Below are 15,045 nucleotides of genomic sequence, written 5' to 3'. Positions count from 1 at the left end.
ACAGAAATGAAGAAAGGGAATGAAAAAAGCGATCAGTTCCTGTTTATTATTGATGAATCTGAAGCCTTACGTGATCGGTCGGCAGCGATGGTTCCATCACAGAAGTGCAGGGCACACTAAACAGCTGTTCTCAACAGTATGAGTGCTTACGGCCGTTCACGCTCTCTGACTCTCTACTTCTCTCGCACTCTATCCACACATACATACACCAAACACGTCGATACCAAAAGCCGTATGAAAAACCATTTTATGAAAGAAAAAAAAGTATCGTTTTGTTGCGTTATACTGGAGCTTAAGTGTTATATTTGTTTGTTCGATTGGTTAGTGTGTGATGCTCAGTCAACTGGTATTCAACGCTGATCAATTGAGCATAGATCATTTTTTTCTTTCTAATTTGTTACTATACGGTTGTTTTGAGTATTTCCAATTACAATGAGTTTATAACAAGTGAACTTTGGACGGAGCTTCAAAAAGAGAAAGAAAAATTTGCCGTCATCAATTGGCGCAGCAAAAATACATAAATAGCAAGAGGAGATATTGCCATAAAAATTGAAACCACATGCTAAAGGCAAATAGTGTGAAAAAGATACACAAAGAACATAAACGCTAAAAAAAAAAATACCGATGGTTGATAGTACAGCAGCGCGATGCAGTTGAAACCGAAATGAGAGTTTCGTTATGAATCCGCCATTGATGTTCAGATTTTATGTGTATCTTAGTGGCTTTGGATGTAATTGTTGTTGTTGTTACTACTACTGCTTCTGCTGCTGTCGCTGTTGCTTTTGCTGAATTCTCTTGTATGCGTCGTTTATGAATACACAAAGCCACAGCCAAGGGTAAAAATATTACAATTTTTCAATTCAGTTTTGTTTTGTATCTCTCTCGACAAGATGAAAAAGAAGTGTGTTTTCTGTGCAGACTTTGAGTGAATCAGTGTGGCCTTTCTATCAAAACGTGTTCGCGAATCATCTAACTTTGTCGCTGGTGATTTCCCCATACAGTTCAGTTCAGTTCAGTTCATTTCGCATTTGAATTCGGAAAATATTAAAAGCTTTCACGATTGGTTAGTGTTCGAAGTGAATATTTTTGGTGTGCCATAACACATCATGGTAATCTAAGTGTATTTTGTGTAAATCGTGTGATTGTAGTGAGAAAAATAATAATAGAGTAACCACATTTATATGATGGGTGAACGCTAAAATTAAGCGTATTACACTTGTCAGTGCATATTCAAAAGTCATTCGGTGAAATACGAAAGACAAAAACTTTTTCCGAAACGCGTTCAGTGGTTTTAACGTTTGAATAGTGAGACTGACGATTACATTTACTCATTTATTTTCACAATATTCTGCCAAATTTGGGTTAAACAGACGGAGAAGAAAAGATTTATTGTGAGAAGTGAAACTTGAAAGAGTAGAAAAAGGAATGCCATCGTGAAGCAGAAATATTTTTTATCAATTCTTTGTCACCAACCAGTTCATTTACATCGAAAACAGGAATGAATGTGAATAACTTTATCCATGAACGCAACTCGCGACATCAATATGGACTATATAACACAGTTCTGTGCTCTGGACTTAAACGACCACTTCGAATGCAGTTTCGATAGCGACACGATAATCATCAAATAGGTGATATCGTTAACAACAACAACAATGTACTTTTGATGAATCTTCAAAAAGGGGGAATTCACAAACGCACGAACTAACAAAGAAAAACTCATTAAATCGCTGTACAAATGAATGAACACGCCACAATTATGAAAAAATCAAGGTATTTCCAAGCTTTTTGTTTTGTTAAATTTTTCATTTTTTTTTTCTGCTTCCAATGATTCTCATACAAAAAAATGGGTAAAATGCGAAAATTGCACGGGAGAAAATAGCATCACGAAACGGCAGCACTTTTAATGGAGCACTGAACAGAGTTGCCAATGAGTTATTGATCTGTTCAAAAACTTATCAGCCGACAGTCATGCAATGTTGTGGCTGTTAGTGGGCTAATCAAAAGCCTCATGCTAGAAATGAATTGATGCCAAGAATCGGGATAGTACCACAAAAAAAAAAAAAACCAACTTACATACCAAGGAATTGCTTACTGATTGCGTGAGTATGGTCAGTGATCACGATCAGCTAGCTAGTTGGTTGGATTAGATTGGAAACATTACACCGTTTTCAAGTATTTTTTGTTGTGTAATTCAAACATGGTCATTACATAATTTTCACTCATAACTTTTTGTTCATTTTGTAAAATTGTGTTTTGGCCATACGGACTGGAGCAAAATGTATCAGAGTTTGACTGTCGGTCGGTAAGTCACATCGGCTGCATGCAATATAAGCACTTGTATGTGTTGGCATGAGATGAAGAAATGTGTTTTCGTCCATCTAAAGATTGGTTTACCAATAAACACATGATTTGAGAGAAGGAAACTTGGCCAAATATTAATTGTTTCTTCAAAATGCGAGAGACTGGAATTGAAGAAAAGAAATGAAATATGTTAACCTATTATATGGTATGAATAAAATGAGTGAATGAAGGAACGCGCAAATATTGTATTCGACTCTGTGCACTGCAGAGTCGCATTACAGTTTGACGATATTACATGAATTAACCTTAGAAACACTACGAAGATTACACACATTGAAAATCGATGTGTACCAATGCATTCGGTCAATATAACTTCAATTTGGAGTCTCCTAACTAATTGCAACATTCTTGTTCGCGCTCAACACAAAAACGGTTTGACCGCAAACGAATTTTTGTTATATTTTCGAAAGAAAAAACTAGTGAAACAAGCAACAAGTGCAAAAGAATACACGCGTCAGAAGCTTCATTTTGGTTGCTCGTATGTTAATTGTAAACATTGCTGCCGTTTCATTCTCATTATGTGTATAATTTACCAAGGCACCGAGTGATTTTTTTCTTCATTTTTTTCTGTATCCAAAATGCCGTTGTGCTGCTGAGCTGCTGTTATGCTTCATTCATACACGAATGTGTGTCCAATATATACACACGACTTTCGGTTAAATTATTGTTGTTATAGATATTACCAAGCAAAATGAACATCGTTAATGTAACCTTGTACGTATTCATTTTGAATTTGTTCACTAAACCACACTTGAAATTTTTCATTTTGCAAGAGACCGATACACAGCGATTTGATATGAAGTAAACGGCTCGAACGAAAACAATTCGAATACAATGACATATCCGTTTGCTGTTCTGTGCACCACTCTTTAGCCTGTGCACTTTTCGGCCTTATGTATACTGTACTGCCAAATTGGCTCATGCGAACTTGATTAACATCGATATGTGTTTTCTTGAACATGATCAATACTGCTGGGGCAATTCTTGCATGAAGTTTAGGGGGAAATCCCAATTATAAGTTTGCCAGAGCCAATCACACTCCGACCACCAGTTAAAATTTTGATCAGAGTATCAATGGAAATAGAAGCGACGGAATTTGTCCAAATGGAGAAACAGAACTCAATCTGCATGTATTTACATTTGAGTCTAATATTTACAAAAAAATATGACATATAAACGCATGAGTTATTCTTGAAATTTTGTCCATCAAGATTACTAATCACAGCAAGCTATATAATAGAATCCTATGTGCATATGCAGTGTGCTCGCGTAATGTACACTCATTATTTACAATAACGAGGTAATTTTAATTTTTAGTAGTAATAGTATTGGTATTTGATGTAAAATATGCTAAAGAAACAAATCAACTTTAGATAGATAGATAGATAAATAGATAAATGGATAAATAAATATGAATAACACTTCTACTTTAAACAATAAAGAGGGACAAATTTAGATATGAACTGTCTCAATTTGATATTTTACCAAAGTCCGATCGAGTTAGTTTTGTTTTCTTCGATTATTTATTGCTCACTGCATTTCGCTTTCTAACTATGTTACCATTGAAAATGGTTAAACAATTGATCACGTAAACCAAAAATAAAAACGTTTGAAATATGTGATCTTTACTAAAGAGTCATAAACATTGTCTCTGCACTTTGGATTGACAGAACAATCCGCTGTTACAGTTTTGATAGGGAAACATATAAGCCTGCAGTATGTAGATTGGAAAAATGCGAAACTAAATGCGTCAAACGAGATAAGAATCACGATTTTGTAATCGAACTGAAACCGTATTTGAAAATTTATATCGAAAAGTGGTTTAAATTTCATTAAAAAAAATGAATTGCACGCTAACACGCAGAAATTGTATTCGGTTTGAATTGATTGTAGCTTATTTCATATATTCCTACATTTTGCATCTCTTTATGTTATGGCTAACAACATATTTGGATTTAGCGACGTTCAATTGCATATAGAAATTTATTTAACATACCGCCACTTCTATTCGTCGATATAAACAGTATTCACGCAATTCAACGGCACTCATGTTGAGAATGGCAACTCCAATTGGCAAGAGTGTTTCGATCATAATCTTGTCTGGTTGGCTACATTTATAACTTGTATGACACTCTGAGACATCGAACACATATTATTTTCGTTCGATGCAAAACTATGTAAAATGTGGTATTATCCACTTGTCTATCTCACATACACAAAGGTATTTAATTTGAAAATTATTTCTTCGAGTCCGAGATGAAATGAAGCCCATCGCACCATTAAATTCCCTCAGTCTGTCGATAATGTTTATGTCGATTGCTTAAGAAGCGAAATGGCATCACATTTATATAATTCAAATGCTGAAACGTATGAAAAGAACTAATAGAAATAATTGTGAGCTTTTTTTTTTTTTTAGAAATATCAGGCTCTGTCTCAAACACCATCTACGTAAAGTATATTTAGCAATTGCACATGGTTTAAAGTTTCATACATCTATGAAACGATGGCGGCTATGAGACCAAACTGAGCGTCACTTTCACTGCTCACGCAAAGAAAGAGAAAACAATATCGGCACAAAGATAACAAGCCCACATTTATAAATGAGAGCACATTTTACTCGATTACGATCGTGCACATTTGCTCAACACCTTAATAGCTTACGGCAAACTATTTCTAACGCCGCTTTGCCGCCTGTTTCATAGACAGTGCATGAAAAGAAAACGAAAACACGACTGCGTGATTCGACTTCAGACTCACAATTTATGAATTTCTTATTTTCAACTCTTTCTCAAATGTAACCACGCAAAACGCATTCACACATCCAGTGTATAATGAGTAATAATTATTGACTCTCATTGGTTTTTTTTTTTAATAAGTTGAGTTTTTACTGTTATGTGAGCAATCGCAAAAGGGTTTTACCTCTTACGACTCATTATTTGTTTTCCAACCTAAATGACTTGTATCAGACAAGACTGTTTTATTCCATAATGTAAAAAATCAAGCTCCTGTATACACCTAAGCGGTTGAACTAAAAATAAACAAAAAAATCAACTTTTTTTTGCCCTGTCGTCATGTTTTCAAGAGCAGCAGACGTTCATACTACTCCATTCAGTGTAAACAATTAAAATCAAATTGGAAAGCCAGTTGCTGTTGATGCTTACATTGAAATCGCTTTACTTTTTCCAATTCAATATTATGCTCAAAATGCTCGGTTCGTTCAATTTCCATTTTGGTGGAAGATTCAAACGGCAAGTGAAAGAACTATGAAAAAATAGCCATGAAAATGGCACAACAACAACAAAAAAAAACTTTTATACATTTCCATTCAAACAGAAAAAAGTGACATGAGCACAGTAAGAGTGCGCTGAAAACACAACACATGGAACGAATTGAGTTGTGCGAAGCTAACTCTTCATTTTAACAATATTATTTATTATTAAATCAAGCCAAGTGCGCAATGGACTGTAGTACAGACTTGGTGTACAGCAATACGTTTAGTGATTGTACGTGGAGCTGCACCTATATTAAAATATTTAGTCTTCGCATCATCATTTTCTTTTGAATGTGTTGTCGATAGACTTTCGGTTTCCATCACTTTTTCCTCTATTTCTTTCTCACCTCATCATCAATGTGTAGTGTTTTTTTTTTTTGGCTTGTTGTTGACTTTGCTGTGCTTCTTCTTTTTCACTTTGTTTTCATTTATTGTTGCTTTTTTATGTAACTATTTTTTTTTCTTTGTTTGTTACTTCTTGCCTTCACACACCACACAAATACGCCGGACAGCTTCTATAAGCATTACCATCCGTTACAATACTGGAATCAGTGTTTCTTTATACTGGAGTGTTCAAGACAAGCATAGGTTTGTTCGAACGGTCTGGAGTACATTTTTCTACGCTTTGATATAATTTGTTTCTTTCATTTTGTTGTTGCGGTTTTCTCGTTAAAACTATTTTCACCTTCATTCCTAGTTTATTGTGTGTGCGTCCGGTGTTTCTATAAGTGTTGTACTTGTGTGAAGAAAAGGAGGTACAAGTTTTTAGTAAGGTTAATACTTCCCTTGTCAGTTGCGATCACAGCGAAAGCTCAGATAATAGTGGCAAATGAAACTTCAATCAGTTCGTTCAAATGATTTACAAATCAGTTTAAAGTCAGCGGTATCCAATAAAACAGTGTCAAAATCTATATGATCTTGTGAATTGGTGAACATAATAATTTGAGGAGAAAAAAACAATGAACCAAATTAACAATCATTAGAAATGTCAATCTGAATATGTGAATGAAGTCAAATGTTTACAAGTCGCTGAATAATAACACAATTTTTTTTTCAACATAATCTACCGATGATAGGATAAACGTGGACATTCTTTAAAGTTCGAGAATATAGAAAAATCTCAGCACGCATTCTCTCTCTCTCTCTCTCTCTCTCTCGCTCTCCGTGTGTTGTAAAATAATTGGTTTTGCTTTGAGTTGACCCAGCCATAGTAATTACCAAATTTTGAATCATATAATAAATAATTGTTCATTTGAACAAGAACAAAGGCGTGTTTCTTTAAATAAAGTTACAATACGGGCGTACAAATTCAAAAGCACGGCCATCATACGACAAATATTTAAGGAGTAGAACGTGCGTCAATGAAATTGAAAAAGCGTTTTTAACTTGTATAACACGAAAAAAAAAGTGATTCTATTCATTTACCTGTATGCGAAAGAGCGAAGATCAACCATGTTCAGTTCATTTGTTTGCATCGCTATCGATTTTATAGTTGACTTTATTGAAGAGTGAGTAGAACTGAACAATTACATTTTACTACGTATTAAGTTAAATCGTCCAAATAATGTTGGTGAATGGAGTGAAGTAAAACACGAGGAAGTGAATGATTGAAATTAAAAATACAACTTACAATTTAAAACGTAGAAAGCAGTTCTCGATCTATCTTTCTCACGTTTTTTCTCCCTTTCTTTCATTCTGTCTTCCTCTCAAGGTCATATTTATTGAAATTCGATTTCTCAAATAATCATATAATAACATGTTTTGCGAGATATGCAACCATGACAAAGAAAACAGACACACAAACATGAAACAAAAATGAAGAGAAAAAGAGAGATGTTGTAATGTGACGCATAGCGCGTAGGCAATAGACGAACGATCCGGCAAATTTAAATATCAAAATATCTCTTCGACTATGTCTTTCATCAGACGCGCGTACTTGACTTCAGAACACGCGTACACCTCGTAAATATATGTCAACGCTTTCATGTATTGCAAAATGAACGATGATCGACATGAAATTTTGCAAGATCTCCGAGACAAATGGTTTGGTTAGTTTTTGGAGATAGAATCAGGCGAATGAACAAACGATTTTGTAGCCATGTGGAAAAAAAAGTCAACTCTGAAATTCAAGTTCATAGAAAAAAAAACGTTTGTTTGTTTGCCCATCGATCATCATTAGTTTCTACCAAATACTATGTGTATTCTCCGTTTCTGCTATGTTCTTTTTTGTAACGTGTATTGTGACTTTGCAGAGTCATTAATTTAAATGACCGCGTTAAATTTAAAGGAATTAATACATCAATTATTTCCATTTGACCCAGTAAACGAACAGAGTCTCTGATATGCAAACAGCCTATTAGCAACGCAAAATGAGTTTGATTTCCTTTCGACGACTTGCTCTAATAATATTCTTTACGCGATCGCATGAATCGTGTTTGATTAGAAATTGGTTATCATCAATCACTCGATAAAATGTGAAAAAATGGTATGACTATTCACTATATCTATAGAAAAAGGTGTTTTAAGCACCAAACCAGCGCTAGATACGTATCGCACAACGATTACCGGTATTCATTACTGATTTTCATGGGTTCGATTATGAATAATTTGCAAATCGCTTATTAGTTTTATTGCCTACAATTAATAAAGACTTAACGGTTAATAAAATGATATTTTCATGCTTCCTGTCATTCAAAACTTTGTTGCAAGTGCGTACTTGCACTTCTTTAGTAATTTCGTTTTCACAATGAATATTTGAACCAGTTCCAGTGGTTCTCATTCTAAAAAAAGAACACAAAGGAAATACATCTCAAGCTAAGTAAGTGAGAATAATTGTAAGCAGTGCAAATAGCAAATTGTTGGAGCATGAATTCATCGAACGGCGTGTTTCGATTAAAGGCTTCTGTATTTAATGAAATACAAGTGAACATTAAGCGATGCCATTCGAAATTTCCAAATACTTTGAAATTGTACATACAAAATAGAAAACCGATTTATTCACACCGCTTTGCACGCACAAAAAAATCTTCGTTTTTTTAGTTAAACAATTTAAAATCGAGGCTTTGAATGTAAGTGCCCATTAAAATAGTAAACTTAATACGTCAGAGCGACACGAATGATGAGCACATCATCCAGAATTTCAAAACAAACAAAATTAGCATGGATTTGAATCAGCATTAAAAGCAATGAGTGTGACTTTTCAGCCAGACATTTAGACCTTTGTTCATGCGATTCGTGCTGGTTTGGCATTTTGTCTATGTATGTATTTCAAGTGCAATCAAACAATTTCTTCGTCTTGACTTTCTGTGTTTCATGAAATGTGCCAATAGGTTTCAAATCTTTTTATATCAACAAAAATTGACCTACATCATTCTTTTAGTTACGATATTTGACTTATTCAAATTTCTCCGACAGTTTATGCTATAACGCAGTGAACATAATTGTTTTCGACGTAATTCTCCATTTTCAAATTCTACACAAAACATCAAGTCACTTTAAATTTTAGTTACAATAAAGATGTGGCCTAAGCCATTATATGTTCTTTATCATTATCGTTGATCGAAATGACAATATCGCATCGAAATTGGCAAAATAATTTATGTCGATATTTTAATGTTACACATGATGTATCAAATAGAGGCTAACTCGTTTTCATTGGTTTGAAATGAAAGTGCTTTGGACGAACAAGATAAAAGTAGTGTACATAGGTGAAGAAAAAAAAAAACACGAAATTAAACGCAGCTAAAATGTTCAATTCATCCCAAACATGTTTTAACTTCCAAAATGAAAGACGAATAAAAAAAATCATCGGCATTGTATTTGCTTGAACTATAACTGTACTGCAAGCGCGTAATTTCGAGCTGTCATACGTTCACTTGGTTTTGACATAAAACCTGAACAGCCGAAAACCAAACCGCAATGACTTAAATTTTTTTGTTGCGATCTCTTTACATAACAGTTACAAACTAAAGCATTTTGTTTTCAGTATTATTTTCATTTCTTAAGCCCATTGAAGCTACATTTTTTGCGTGCAAGCGACCTTGCCATATTTTTACCATTTTACGAGCCACGCCAATTTTTTTTTTTCACTTGATGTACAATGTACAAAAACAGCTGTATAGAATTGATAACAAACTGATTCTATGTGCAATGTTGTGTATTTTCAATATTTTAGTTCGCCAGATTCAAGTGCCTAGTTTTTGAACCTGTGTCTACGTTTCATATTGAATCTAAGAATTGAAGCCACCATTAATTCATTCATTATACACGGTCGTCGGCCGACATATATTCCGGACTGCCACTTTCTACATTGCCTCCACTTCTGCATTTATTGAGTGTATTCGCTTCAGTAGAATACAGATGTCACAACTTTTACTTTTAATTATGCGTATTAGGGAAAAAATACACGACAGAAAACACAATATTCACAAGTTTTTTTTTTGATGGCCCTTTTTCATTTGTAATTTAACGTCATTCATCATTCACATCATCACCATCGTCATTATCATTTTTTACTATTGTAGAGTATCATCGAGTGAATGCGTAAACAAGTGTTTTTGTTTTAGTTTTGAAACATAAACAAAACATGTACTAATTGTCAACATCAATACGTCACTTATAATTTCGTTCATGGTTGAGGTCTTCAAAAAGAATATGAAAAATAAATAAATAAACAAATTAATTGTGATTTCAAGAAAAAGAAGTGAAAACATCAACAACAAAACCAACTTGATTTTAGTCAGCATTTTTCATTCTTGCTAATTATTTTTTTTTTTTTTTGATTTTTTGTGTAGTTGTTTTCTCTTTCATTTCTCATTTTTGTTCGGATCAATTTTTGGCAGAAATTCTGAAAGAGCACGAGAGGGAATCACCAGAATCTTATCTTTCTCTACCTCTCTCTTTGCGTATTTTATTCTCAGCTTGCTCATTATTCATTGTAGATGCTTAAATAATTGCTCAGGTATTAGAGAAAATTGGACTTTGATTTGCGATGATTGGATCGTCTATTAAGGTATGATCCATAAACACAAGCGTAGCTGTAATGTAAAATTAGAAAACGATGCAAAAAAAACACCAAGCACCACGTAAATTATATCCCCAATAAAATAATGATTAAATAAGCTAGCACCTTGAAGTGAGTGGCTAGTTGTTCAATTTATTCACGTTGGATATACTTTGTTGCGGGCATTGTTGCGATTTGCAACTGGTCGAGTAATGCATGAGATCGATTGTAGTGTGATGATTAGCAAGCGCTTCTAACATTTGTCCGTTAATTTGTCATCGGATAAATGCATCGTAAAAATGAAAAAAAAAATGAAATTATCAATTACCTCTAGTACGTACGTAGTCTCTTTTAAATGGAAAACGTCGTTATTCATTACTGTGTATCTATGTAAATCATTGACTTCATTGAACTACAAAACAATAAAAACATCTGATCGGGGTAATTTATTGCATGCGATTTACTTGAACACGTGAGAATATTGTGAAATATACAAAAAAAGAAATCATATTACTCGATTTATATATGGGTAGTGATAAAAACTTATAATTTTCTCTCGCTCTCTCTCCCTCACACACACACACACACGCACACACACAATTTGCAAATTGTTGATTATTTCTTTCGTCGATCTAAGAGAATGCATGTAATTTGTCTGCGTCATCATTGTTGGTCGAACCTATACTAGTTAATGAAGAAGTTACTCCATTTTCAATTTATTTAAATGTTTAATTTCAATCGTTTAACCATTCAGCGCATTTTTAAACCAATCTTCTTCATTTACACAAAGATGCCCTATATGAGAATAGGGAATATACACTATGTTAAGCATATATGCTGAGTGAGTTAGCTTAAATCACAATTCCTTATGATTTATTTTTATTATTTCCTAGTTTGAATATATATTTGTGGCGTCATTGTCGTAAATGCCACTTTGCGGAAACTATTGCTTTTGTTGTTCAGCTGTTGTTTTTATTTCTGGTTAAATGTTAGCAGAAATGTCTGAGTTGTTCAAGAAATATTCTAAGTTTTGTCGAAAAAATATTTAGCAAATTTAAAGTTTGAATTCACACAGTATATCTATTGAAAAGGAATTATGGGCCTTTCGAGACCTCCAATTGAGATAATTTTCTACAACCTTCAAAGTGCATGCATCAAGCATGAGAGCTTTTGATTTTCATTGAAATCATCAATGATGTGCAATTATTCTATCATCACGACTGCACCATATCAACTAAACATTTGTATTTACTATATTCGCCCAAAGAAATACATGTAGGAAATTAGACAATAGTCACTCTTCACGCATGCCGCTGCACGTTTGTGGTGTGTCGGTGTCATAGATTCGACGCTGAATGTTGTTGTTGTTTTTTTTTTATTCATATGCGAGAATAAACTTGTATGCTTGGTTACTGCGCAATCGTAAAACATACGAAGGGAATATTATGTGAGAATTCAATACTTTGAAATGGAACATGTGTGTTTTCTGCACCAAAATACAACTTAGCCAAACTTCAACTGCAGTAATTCATTCTGAATGTAAATTGTCGTAATCGTAAATTTTGTTTATTCATAAAAATGTTCCCGAAATTGTCTCCAGGTTTTTCATGACACTTCTGAGAATAAATACCCGAAAATGTGCTTTATAAATTGCTGCATTTTCAAGTTAGCCACAGTATTGGAAAGCATTGATATATTATACGTATTTTCAATAAGCATTTTTTCACTTGAATCGTTCGATTTCGATTTGTAATTAATGTGTGTGTTCATCTTCTTCTTTTTCTACCTTTGTTCTCAACAGAATTATGAATTATGTGACGCGGAGGTTCCTTCGCTGTGCAATGGTTGTATTCAGTTGGTTTGTTGTGCCATACAGTAGGGTCACAACACTGTGGGTACCAAGAAAAAGACTTCCACCCATGACCAATCCACTGCTGGAAATACGTGCGGTCAAATTGGCGCATATGATCCGAACTCGACAGGTTTGTATTCATTTGTCACAATTTCATATAACGCAAGTGCTGTCGCAAGTGTACATCTATACTTATTTCAGGTAACGAGCGAGGAAGTCGTTCAGGCCTATATAGAACGTTGCAAGGAGGTGAATCCATTGGTTAATGCAATCGTTGAGGATCGTTTTGAACTCGCATTAGAAGAAGCACGACAAATTGATACCGATATTGCGAAAGGCACCCGAACTGTTGAAGAAATGGAAAGAGACACACCGTTGCTTGGATTGCCTGTGACCGGTTGGAATGAAGAAAAAATTGAACTTGAAAACAAAAGCCTTAATATAATTTCTATTTATTTCAGTCAAAGAAAGTATCGCCGTTAAGGGGATGATCAATCAGGGCGGACGTGTGTTCAAGCAGCGACGTGTCGCTCAATATGATGCTCCGTGCGTTGTTTTGGTGAAAAAACACGGTGGTATCATTCTTTTAGTTAGCAATACTCCGGAGCTGTGCATGTGCTGGGAAACATATAATAATGTTTCCGGGCAAACACGGAATCCATACGATTTAACTCGAACGCCGGGCGGTTCAAGTGGAGGTGAAGCGGCTTTAATCAGCTGTGGTGCATCGTTAATTGGCCTATCGTCTGATATCGCTGGATCTGCTCGTTTACCCGCAATGTTCACTGGAATCTATGGGCACAAGCCAACACCATATGCAATCTCACCAAAAGGTCATATTCCCGCTAGTAATGTAGAGTATTGGGGAGATTTCTTCACCATTGCACCAATGACACGTTATGCAAGTGACTTGCCGTTACTTCTCAAGTGTGTCAACGACCCGAACGGCCGTAAATTGTTATTAGACAAAGAAGTGGATATTAGCACAATAAAATTTTTCTACATGAACAATGATGGCCCATCTGGAACAACGCGTCGTCTCAGTAAAGATATCAAATGCACAATTGATGATGTTGCCTCTTATTTTAATGCGAGCAAAGTCAAAATAAACGGTCTGAAATGGGCTCTTGAAATATCGATGTCAGCCATGCTTCGAATAAAAAACGTCGAAACAATTTATTACGAAGGCGAGGACGGTGAGCCAAGAAAGCACATGGGAAAAGAGACGCTAAAGTAAGTTGGCAATTTTGTTAGTTGTTGCTTGCTATGAAAATGTAAATTGAATGCATTTCTCGTTTTTAGATATTTCCTTGGGATGTCGGATAGCATTTTTCCATCGGTTCTAGTTGGACCGCTGCAGCAAGTTATGCACTGGCTACCTGAATCAAGGCACAGAAAGCTGGCAAATATTGCTGAAAATCTAAAACATCAATTCCAGGAACTTCTTGGAACGAACGGTGTATTTTTGTATCCAACATTCCCGACAACAGCGCATCGACACTATCAGATCTACCATAAACTAGTGGACACTGGCTATATGATGGTCTTCAATACAATAGGTCTTCCGGTAACCAATTGCATGGTTCGTTTAGACCGTCATAAACTTCCTATTGGCATACAGGTAATAGCCATGAACATGTTTGTCTCCGAATTTTCAGTGATCACAAAATACTTATTATTTTTCTTCACTTTTCCGCCAATTAGGTGGTTGCTAATCCAGGTCAGGACCATTTAGCGTTGGCTGTTGCACAGGCAATCGAAGCGCAATTCGGTGGATGGGTTCCTCCTCCATCATCGGAGCGAACAAATAAATAGGCAGAGATAAATGAAATTAGATAGTATGGCACTGTAAATATATTTACTTCTCTTTATTAATTTCATTGAGTTTAATGTCATTATAATGTTTTACGTGTCGAGTGGAAATATGTTCTATGCTAAATTTTGTCTTGGATGTCTTAACTTGATCGAATGTATCTTTTTTTTTTTGTAATTTAGCAAAATGTAATACTTATTATTTCATAGAAATTGTCCGACGAAAACAAACACAAACATTTAAAAATAAAGGAATAAGTTTAACGGAAATGAAGAATGAACGAAACCAATGATGTTGTTAGTTTTTTTTTTTTTTTGCTTTATTCATTTAAAATTTTAATGAGATTGTAACTGGATTTGTTTTAGCAAATAACGACATATGGTTTGACTTTTATCTTAGTACAAAATTCATCCAACTGTCAGCCTTTCTGTGCGATATTCCAATTCTACAATGCAAATTTATCTAGGTTTGTGCCATCGATCATTGGACAGATCGAATAATTTGTTTATGGAAATTGTAAACGATGATTGGAACAGATTGACACGCAAACCGGTATCGACTATTTTTTTTAGGGTATCATCATCTGATCGTGTTCGAATCCATGTCATAGTTTCTATGATCATCATTAGGTGATTAGCAAGAACTATGTACCAATTAATCGCTATTTTTTTTTTCATATGAAAAAATTCTGGGGGGAAAATCGTACGAAATTTGTTTATATTTCTAATTTTCATTTAAATACG

At 34.6% G+C, this 15,045-nt stretch overlaps 1 protein-coding gene across 6 annotated transcripts; it reads left to right on the top strand.

Moving 5' to 3' along the window:
- Positions 1 to 282: 282 nt before the first annotated feature.
- On the top strand, positions 283 to 14,587 carry LOC129575804 (fatty-acid amide hydrolase 2). Of its 6 annotated transcripts, none has more exons than XM_055459883.1 (6): positions 283 to 1,773; positions 12,439 to 12,619; positions 12,691 to 12,886; positions 12,951 to 13,722; positions 13,792 to 14,110; positions 14,194 to 14,587. In XM_055459883.1, exons 1-6 carry the CDS (start codon positions 1,739 to 1,741, stop codon positions 14,302 to 14,304), a joined length of 1,614 nt encoding a protein of 537 aa, XP_055315858.1. In that variant the 5' UTR covers positions 283 to 1,738; the 3' UTR covers positions 14,305 to 14,587. The 6 variants fall into 6 exon arrangements, with proteins under 6 accessions (XP_055315858.1, XP_055315854.1, XP_055315860.1 ...); XM_055459879.1 differs by lacking the exon at positions 283 to 1,773 and adding an exon at positions 6,190 to 7,143; XM_055459885.1 differs by lacking the exon at positions 283 to 1,773 and adding an exon at positions 6,230 to 6,390.
- The last annotated feature ends 458 nt before the right edge of the window (positions 14,588 to 15,045 follow it).

Source organism: Sitodiplosis mosellana, unplaced genomic scaffold, assembly GCF_009176505.1.
Source record: "Sitodiplosis mosellana isolate CC-2019 unplaced genomic scaffold, AAFC_SMos_1.0 Smas_scaffold_6167, whole genome shotgun sequence".
Classification (NCBI taxonomy): domain Eukaryota; kingdom Metazoa; phylum Arthropoda; class Insecta; order Diptera; family Cecidomyiidae; genus Sitodiplosis; species Sitodiplosis mosellana.
This window is presented reverse-complemented; position numbering and strand designations above follow the sequence as displayed.

Coding starts and splice junctions, on each gene's coding strand:
- LOC129575804 (XM_055459879.1), top strand. CDS start 7,088: ATGTTCAGTTCATTTGTTTGCATCGCTATCGATTTTATAGTTGACTTT. Junction 7,144..12,438: donor ATAGTTGACTTTATTGAAGA/GTGAGTAGAACT, acceptor TGTTCTCAACAG/AATTATGAATTATGTGACGC. Junction 12,887..12,950: donor GCTTGGATTGCCTGTGACCG/GTTGGAATGAAG, acceptor TATTTATTTCAG/TCAAAGAAAGTATCGCCGTT.